At 37.4% G+C, this 10,000-nt stretch overlaps 1 protein-coding gene across 1 annotated transcript in view; it reads right to left on the bottom strand.

Moving 5' to 3' along the window:
• Nucleotides 1–10,000, bottom strand: part of LOC144968716 (uncharacterized) — a 63,829-nt gene that overhangs the window by 49,694 nt on the left and 4,135 nt on the right. The window contains exon 2 of the mRNA XM_078907329.1: nucleotides 2,687–5,130. Within this exon, the coding sequence (XP_078763455.1) occupies nucleotides 2,687–5,119 (2,433 nt within the window). The 5' untranslated portion in view covers nucleotides 5,120–5,130. The remainder of the gene's footprint in view (nucleotides 1–2,686; nucleotides 5,131–10,000) is intronic.

Consider the following 10,000-nt stretch of genomic DNA (forward strand, 5'->3'; position numbering starts at 1 on the left):
CCTATCTCACTTTGCGGCGCTGTACTGCGGCTGACGCCTGGGTTATTCCAGTCTTCCCTTGGAATAGACCCTAAGACAAAATTCCCCATGGGAATGAATAAAGGGAATTATATGTTTATTTTTCTCAACAAAGCACATTGATTTTGTAAAAGTCTCCTACTTTGATCGCAAATTCAGTTTTTCAATATCTAAATCGCTCTTGTATAGCAACGTGCTGAGAGAATGGCTCACTTTTATGTTCTCCAGGTATGAACTAAAGCCTGTCATTGGGCTAATGACCAGTGAACACAGCGAACACACCTATAACACTGCCAATGTCCAGATTCATCTTGGCGATCTGACCAAATCCCACGGGAAACCAACTCAAAACATGACTATTAATTATTGCGGGATCGCAAACCTACATGGTCGTATGGGCATCCCTTCTTCCTAACCTGATTATGATGATGATGATGATGATGATGATGATGATGATGAGATACCAATTATCAATAGGTTTGTCTGAACGGGAAGACGGCTTAGAAAAAGTTAAACAAAGAGTCTAATTTCCCTTCAGACCCAAGGGAGAAAAACCCAATAAAGATGCGAGTTTCGTATTTCTTTTGAGTGAAAGAACAATGGATAAACCCGTCCTTTGGTTCAATCCGATAGAGAGAGAGAGAGAGAGAGAGAGAGAGAGAGAGAGAGAGGGAGAGAGAGAGAGAGAGAGAGAGAGAGGGGAGAGAGAGAGAGAGAGAGAGAGAGAGAGAGAAGTGAGAGAGAGAGAGAAAGAAAAAAGAAAGAGATAGAGAGATAGATAGATGAAGAAGAGGGAAGAGAGAGAGAAGAGATGAGAGAGAGAGAGAGAGAGAGAGAGAGAGAGAGAGAGAGAGAGAGAGAGAGAGAGAGAGAGAGAGAGAGAGAGAGAGTAGGCTCTCTTATCAATGGAAGATATCAATCTCCGGTCATTAGTTTTCTCCACGGATAAAAAACAAATGTGTCGTATAATTTCTTTTCATAACGGTCACCTGCTGTGGAACAGAATGAGTAAGACGGATATGTAATCTACCAGGTATAATGTCTTTCCTTGATTAACGAGAAGAAATCGCTCATCTAAGCTTGATTAACCCTTTGACGCCAATACGAATTTCGTTCAAATTTCCAATTATTTCTCTCGTTACGACTGCAGAAGTAACCGGAAATACAGATGTGACTTAGGCTCTGTGGAGAGTGTGGTTGCTCTCTTGGTGACAAGAACAAACCCCGCCTGTAGAGGGTTAACACTTAATCTAATAAGACACAAAGAGCATACAGCGGAAACTGCTTGGTACGCATGCGTGCCGTGGGTGAAGAACACTTACGACAAATAAATAAATCACACAGAAATTAACCCGGGTAATAAATCACGAATGTGTATGATTAGAAAACACGGATTAGAATTATTATAAAGTTTAATAACATTTCGGAAAACGAAACACTACCCAGAGACTATAATAAATTTCTTCATCAAGATACGATATTGGGTATTGCCTTACATTTCGCCCTCGTTTTTGGATATAATTGTAGTTATCCTTTGACATGCGCAATGGTAATCTGTCATAATGTCTTATTTAAAGGACAACCGTATTATAAAGAAAAGAATACGATGCTCTATGTCATCACCGTATTCGTATTAATAATAAATATAATAATACTGATAACAATATTACTGTAAAGGACTATAATAATAATATCATCACGATTTCAAATCGTGGAAATTTGATCTGATATTCAATGTAGAACATGCCCAGAGGGTTCTTTCTACCCCAGTGTTGAAGACTATGATCCGGCAATTAAGCACTATCGCCAACCTGATTCCAGCCGCCTAGACTGCTATAGGCTGTGTATGTGTGTGTATATATATGCGTGTGTATGTGTGTATATGTAAAAGTCTGTGTGTTTGTGTGTAATATGTGTGTTATAACGACAATAAATAATAGCCCACAACTGGGTCACAGAGAACAATTTCTATCCAATAATTTACAGGAATATCGCAATGGCTTTTGTCTTTAATTGTAACTAGATGAAAGGCTTTCATGGCATCCTAATGACTCAAACTGAATTATCTCCTTATATTAATTTGGTTGGTTTGTGTTTCACTCGGTGTTTCGGTTCTTATATGATATGATGTGATTTATAATCGGTTTTGCAAAATGAACGATGAGTAGGTTAAGATGGTGGTAATAAGAATGTATTTACATACCGGGCTGAAAGAAAGAGAGAGAAAAATAAATAAATAAAGAAAGAAAGTAAGAAAGAGAGAGAGAGAGAGAGAGAGAGAGAGAGAGAGAGAGAAAGAAAGAAAGACAGACAGAGAGAAAGAGAGAGAGAGAGAGAGAGAGAGAGAGAGAGAGGAAGAGAAGAGAGAAGAGAGAAAAAAGAGAGAGAGAAGAACGAAAGAGAGAGAGAGAGAGAAAGAGAGAGAGAGAGAGAGAGAGAGAGAGAGAGAGAGAGAGTGAGAGAGAATTGTTTTTATTTGATGTCCCTGTCCACCCAGCAGTGATTGGGTATCTGAACTTGTTTGATCTGGTAGAAAGTATTCTGCGATAGACTATCGTCATATTCAAAGAGTAGCAAAAATAATTACTGTCCGTTAGATGCTACAGTAACCTCGTGAGTCTTATGGCTTTAAACAACTACTTAAATTATATTAGGTATAAAAGGATATCATTTGTGAGGAGTTTCCTTGGCCATCCATCACGTCATTGGGGCCGAGACCAAGAGCAGACCTGTCATACATGTCCATCTTCATCATGAAGTGGGGGGAGTCGGTGGAAGGGGAACAGGCAGGCGATCCAGACTGTTCATGTGGACTAGGCAGACGCGATCCTCCGAAGGAAGCTTCTCTGAGTCGTAGCGCTAGGAGATCTGAATGGTTGAGGGATGGGTTGGCGATCGCCACGCTGGTGGGAAGGACTTGAGGCATGAAGTGGGTGAAAGCTGCTGCTAGATGGCGTTGATGTTCAGCCTGATCGAGGCTGGATCCGGGGGAAGAGTCGGGGAGGAGTGAAGGCTTGGTACGAGGCGAACTGAGACGGGTGTCAGTGACTTTGGTTCTCTTTTTCTTTGGGGTGTTCACGATGAGAGGAAGAGCTTCTGTTTGTTCCGGCTCTCCTGGGAAAGTGCTGGGCATGGCGGGTTGGGCGAGAGGATAGTATGGGAAGTGGGGATGGAAGGGCATGGTGGGGCCCGTATGAGGGGTGATGAGCTCGCTTTCTGATTTGTACAATGGTTCGAAAGCGCTCGTTTTCTCTGGATGGAGACGGTTCCCAAAACGTTCTAAAAGTTGTAGATGATCACTAAAAGGCACAACGAGTTCCGGTTTCTTTTCAACTTGTGAATTGTTGACAGTTTCTTTGAGGGCTTCGCGTTCTGTTGCATGACTAGGAGAATGCTGAGGTTGTTGTGAATGTTGCTGTTGCTGTTGATGTTGCTGCTGCTGTTGCTGTTGTTGTTGTTGTTGTTGTTGTTGCTGTTGTTGTTGATGATGAATTTGTTGCTGCTGATGTAATAGTTGATTGTGATGATGAGGAAGGAGAGGGAACTGAGGTGGTATCAATGGTGTTGATTGTGCCTTAGGAGTGGTTTGTTGTTGATGCTGTTGTGTGTCCCGATGATTTTGAGCATTGGTGTCAATGTTGTCTTCTTTATTGTTGTTATTGTTCAATTGTTTATCACTAAATACTTTCCTAAGGGCCTTATCAATAGCTTTGGTCATTGCCTGGTTCAGTTCGTTCTTCAGAGTCTCTGTAATTTTAGTCAGTTCTTCGGGAGACAATCCCCTATGAGCACCAGCTAGCATTTCAGGATCAGCTCGTCCAGGAAGAACCCTGCCTAGATTTCTAAAGGCTGCCATAGGATCTAGCTCATGTCGCATGCCGAAAAGGGGATGCCGGAATAAATTTTCACGGTATATCTGTGGGTCGAGTCCGTTATGGAAAGGGAAGGGGAGTTCTTTTTCGTTTAACCCGCGAAATAAATTAGCACGGAATATGGCGTCGTGTGTCAGGTATGGACTAGAATGAATACCGGTGTTGTTGTTTGTTGTTGTGTTGTTATTGTTGTTATTATTACTGTTGTTAGCATTATTTGAAATGTCATTAACTACATCATCTCCATTGACAGACCCATCACCTTTGCCGTTGTAGATTCTGTTACTATTCCCACTTTCCTGCATTGCGCGGAACGCTTCTATGTCTGTCTTTCCCTCGTGCTGCTGTGGTTGTGTCTGCTTTCTTTTCTGTTTCTTGTTTATATCGCCATTGGGCGACACTTCTGGAGAACCCAATCCGTTTTCAAATGGATAGTTTGGCGACCTCATCGTATTCAAAATCCTCTCCACATGAGCTCTTTTCGCGTCTGTTGCCATCAATGACGTGTCCATTTTGTTTCTACTTTCATCTAAAGACACATCATTATCTTCATCGTTTACTGTTTCGCTATCGGATACGAAATCCTCCTCATTCTCTCGCTTCCTCTTACCTGTCGGAATTCTTTCATCCATATCAGCAGTTCGGGGTATCTGCATTATTTGAATTGAAGAATCTACACTGGAATTCATAATAGCCGAATCGTGCTGCTGGGGTTGTGGCTGTTTTCTCTTCTGTCTCTTCCCTTCAACTCCGAATCCAATTGAATTTTTCAAAGCGTTTTCTGGGCTTTCAATCGAAGGAGATTTTCTCATAGAGCTTAATATATTTTCAACGTGAGCTCTTTTCGCTGCTTTGCTCTCGCCATCATCGCCATTGAATCCACTGTCGCTCCCTTTAGAAATATCCCCGGCTCCGACAGATCGGACTTCCGTATCGGACTCGTCACCGCTGTTCAGTATCGAACTAGTATCGACCGTGACATCGATCTCGTTATCGTTTTCGCCTTCCGTGTCGTTATCGCGGTCGTTGTAAGCCATGTCGCTGGACTTGCTGTGGAGGAGGGGGGAAATCATTTCACTGTTGCAATCGATGGTGGGGAAGATGCCGCTGCTGTTGCTGCTGGTGGTGCTGTTGTTGTTGTCGAGAATTTGTCCTTGGTATTTGTCTTTGTGTTGTAGAATATCCCGTAGAAGCTGCGAGGCGTCAACCGCTTGGCAAGGACCCTGCATCCTATTGCGATCTGGTCAGAGGAGAAAAAATATTTTTTAAAAAATGTTAACGATAGACCAGAGACCTATCCAAAGGGTAGTAAGCAATTGATAATGTCATTTTCATGATGCAGAAACAAAAATGAACTCTAGCTCATGATACAATATGATACTAATGCAAAAATAGCTCAAACATTTCAAAACGAATCAAAACACTCAGATACAATACTGTACTAAGACTTTGAAAAACAATGTACGCATCTGGTTTGAATGCCTCTGTCAACCTATATCACACACACACACACACACACACACACACACACACACACACACATAGGCAGGACTGATCTTTTTAAATTTTGGATACTTTTTTTTCTTGTATTTTTCTTTCTGCTCCGTCTGATACTGTTTCATAAACATTTTATCAGATAAATAACCCATAAATACATATCATCATCATAATCATAATCATCATCATCATCATCATCATCATCATCATTATCATCATCATCATCATCATCATCATCATCATCATCATCATAATCATAATCATCATCATCATCATCATCATCATCATCATCATCAACAACAACAAGGACAATAAAAGCAATAACAAAAACAACTACAAAAGCAAAGAAAATAAACACACACACACACACAAATTGCAAAACAAAAACAAAAAACAAATAAACAAACAAACAAAAACTAAAGAAACAAAAACAAAACAAAATAACAACAACAAGAAAACAAACAAAACAAAAGAAAAAGGGTCACCGAATAGAGTGGATAATGCGTTATATAAAATCTCACGTTATTGTTAAAAAGTCTAATCACTCCATGTAATCGACGCTATACATATTATATATATATATATATATATATATATATATATATATATATATATATATATATATATATATATTAAATATACAATTTATATAATATATAGGTAATCGAGTATGGGTCAGCAACTACTCAAATTCCAAAACCACCCACCTCCCTTGTATCATAGGCCTTTCTCGCTTTAAGTTCAACATTTTTACTTTTGCCCTGAAAGTTGGATGTCAGATGACAGAATCCATTATTATTATTAATAGTCATTAGTAAGTAGTTTATTGCGGTTGCGATCACACGACATGTTTTGTGTGTTTTATAATAATGTGTATATGTGTGTGTGTGTGGGTGTTTGTATGTGTGTGTATGTGTGTGTATATATGTGTGTGTGTGTTTGTATGTGTGTGTATGTATGCAAGTGTTTGCATACATGTGCATGTGATTTTACTCGGTCAGAAGAGAGATGATAAACCCTTGCAAGTTCTATTACTTTAAAAGACACATTAAAAAATAAGCAATTTACATTTTATTCCAAAAACGGTTCATTGAGTTTGGAAAGGGAAAAGCGGCCTGGGCGTGATTTGTGCATAATCTACATATTTAATCTACAATATATATTTTTTTTTCAGCCAAGTTGGTGAGTATCATTTGTTGACTGATAACTATTAATGGATATTCAATAATAAAAGTTCATGACTGCACTATGCCGGTCACCAAGTCTTAGTTTCATTACACAGCTGCTGCAGAAGTGATGATAATAATTGACGCTATGCGTTTAGGTAAAATATTCACACCATCCCCGAACAGATATCTGAACCTTATAGTTTGATTTATAGAATGTAGTAAGAGCTAATTATCACCAAAATGGCTGTCTTAAAACAAAAACAACGAGCTGAACGACGTCAATGTCGTTCCATCTATATCATTATGATAAAGAAAATCAGTACTAAATTATATAATATATTTGCATTGTATTTATAATATATTATAGATCTGTCAATTCTCGCCAGTATTTTGAAAATCTACACAAGTGGCTCCAATTAACAAAATCCAAGTTTCCCATTTTAATCATTTTGATTAATCTATTCACTTGTTGTTGATGTTATTATTATTATTATTATTATTTTTTTTTTTTAGTTTTGATGAAAACGAAATTGTGCATGCAGCTTGCACAATTTAAAGGGTCCCGGTAGCTCGATTGGTAGAACATTCGCTTTACACACAAAGGACCGGGCAAAGTCGAGATATTTTTTTCTGCCCCCCCCCCCCCTCCCCCGTCCACTCAACAATGATTGAGTAGCTGGATTTGTTTAGTATGGTCGAAAGTACCTTAATTTAGACTAGTGTCCTTTCAAAAGGGTAGAAAGCAATTGCTTCTGTCCTCTTAACGCTATAGACACAGTTATAAACTCCGGCTCCAATGTCACTTTAGCCCAGGACTACTTTTTATAAAATTTATCAGAACATTAGAGGAATTCTCAATTTGTGAGACAGCGTGAAAAGAAAAAAAAAGATTTTTAAAAAGATAAATCAATACAGATAGAGAATATTTTTTTAAAAAAAGAATAAACGAAGAAGATGAAAACAGTAATTTAGGATGAACAATTCTATATCGACAATTATCTTAACATTCCTCTTTTTATAGCTCTGATATAATTTCAAAGTAATGATGATGATGATGATGGTGATCATGATGATGATGATGGTGATCATGATGATGATGATGATATTGATGATGATGATGATGATGGTGATGATGAAGATGAGGATTATGATGATGATGGTGAAGATGATGACTATGAAAAAGAAAAGGATGTATGACGTTATGGCGTCCAACCAGCAACGATAAGTGGACAAATTTCCTCTCTAACAAATTAACGATGATGCTTTCTTTGAATGCGTTCTTTTTAATTTTTCCCTTCACAGTGGATTCCAAGAAATGTCAGCTTATGTTGTCATGACATGAACAATGTTATTTATCACCGTAGTAATATTATGTCTAGTAAACGTTAAAATCCAACCGTTAATCATGATTAATACGGGTCAGAACCCAGTATTTTTGATATACAGTGATATTATGGTCGCAATCAAAACAAAGAATAATTTCAAATTGACAAAAGTGAAAAATGCTTATGTTATGCCACTAACGTTATATTTAATTAGATTTGGTCCTGTCTCTACACTGAGTGTTTGATTTCTGACATTCCTTGTAGCTTAGTTGGTGGCCCATCAACAGCCTCTTAAGTAAAGAAAACTGTTTCAATCCCATATTATTATTAATTAGATCGAGGTTTTTAAACATTTCATTTGTTTTCTTTCTTAACTCTCTGTGCATCCATCAATGATTGGATAGCTGAATTTATTAAATCCGACAGAAAGTACTTTACAACACACTAATAGCGTCTTATCTAGATGATAGCAATTATTTATTATTACCCGGAATAAAACCATGTTCCATGCGCCTCACCATCACTGCACTTCCTTGAGACAAAATATAGACAAACTGTTCTTTGTCATCCCAGTACTGCCGTACTCTGGAAAAATCCATATTTTAAAATTTGGCCAGAAAACTCGTCCTTCAAATATCGATCAATTTAAATCTCTCAAACCTCGAACTTCGCGAAGTCCCAGACTTGAGAGTTGTTTTGCCAAGATGAAGGTCATCTAAATCGACCGATATTTAATTTGAAGGACGAGTTTTCTGGCCAAATTTTAAAATATGGGTTTTTCCAGAGTACGGCAGAGTAACGTTATCAGTGTCTTGGCGACATTGAGTGGACATGCACACTTTATCATCTTGACGACAATAAGAAGACGGGAGTTCTTACATCACTTGAGACAGTTTTTTTTTTAAGACAATAATAGTCCTATCATATCTAATCTCTTTATAATGATATCTTTTAAAGCTCCCGTATTCCTCGAGAATGAGGGGATTCCCCAGTTTTAAAAAAAAAATGAAAACACGACTTGTCTTTTTGTTTTTGCTTTTGTTTATTCGTATTGTTGATTATATTTGTTTTTTATGTTCCTGTTGTTATTATGCCACGTTTAACCAGTTCGATGTGGCCAATAGTTAAAACATTGTACAAAAACCCGAAAAGTCAGGGGTTCGAGCTCCGCCTTAAACTTTCGTTTTTTTTTTTTGGGGGGGGGGGGGGTTTGTATTTTTTTTTTTTTTTACTTGATATCATTAACCCAGTTTGGACAACATTAATGATTCCTGCTATCATCAGACACTTATTTATTATTATTATTATTAATTATTATTATTATTATTATATTATTATTATTATTATTATTATTTTTTTTTTTTTTTTTTTTTTTTTTTGGATGGATTATCAAGTTATATTTCCTTCATGAGATGCCCAGGCAAAGACATCTCAGGATGCCGCGCCGAAGAACATAATTTTATTATTATCATCATTGTTTTTATTAATTTTTTTTATTGGGGGGTGGGAGGGGGGGGGGGGGGGTGGTCAAAAATTAAACGTGTGAAAAGTGCTGAAAATCTAGAGGGCCCACACTCTAGATGCTGACCTGAGCACATATTATGATTGTATTGAAGACAGCTGCTATGATGATTGTGGTTACGGTTGATCCGATGCGTTGATTTGACAGGTAATGAAGAGATCACAACATATTTTTATATTAACATCGGTAGTCAATCATCGATCTATTTAGTTGTGTTGCTATTGTTTATAAATATACAAAAGCAAGAGAAATGTCACTAGTGCTGAATTGTTGTATCTTTTTAAAATTTATTTTCCCTTCTTACTTTTTTTTCAGAGAGATTTTACTGTCATCTGCGGCACTTCGAAGATTTTTTTAAAAACACAGATAAAAATAGAACAGAAACAAACAAACAAAAAAATTAACAACCAAATAAAAAAAAGAAAAGAAAACAACCCCCCCCCCTTACATGCAAAAAACAAAACAAAAAACAAACAAAAAACAACAAATAAAACAAACCAACATACAAACAAAACAAAACAAACAAACAAAAAAAGTAAAAGAAAAACAAACCCCGAACAAAAAACGAAAAAATCATAAAAAAGGAAACAACACACA

Source organism: Berghia stephanieae, chromosome 1, assembly GCF_034508935.2.
Source record: "Berghia stephanieae isolate SIO BIC M18660-M18661 chromosome 1, UCSD_Bste_1.3, whole genome shotgun sequence".
NCBI classification, from domain to species: Eukaryota; Metazoa; Mollusca; class Gastropoda; order Nudibranchia; family Aeolidiidae; genus Berghia; species Berghia stephanieae.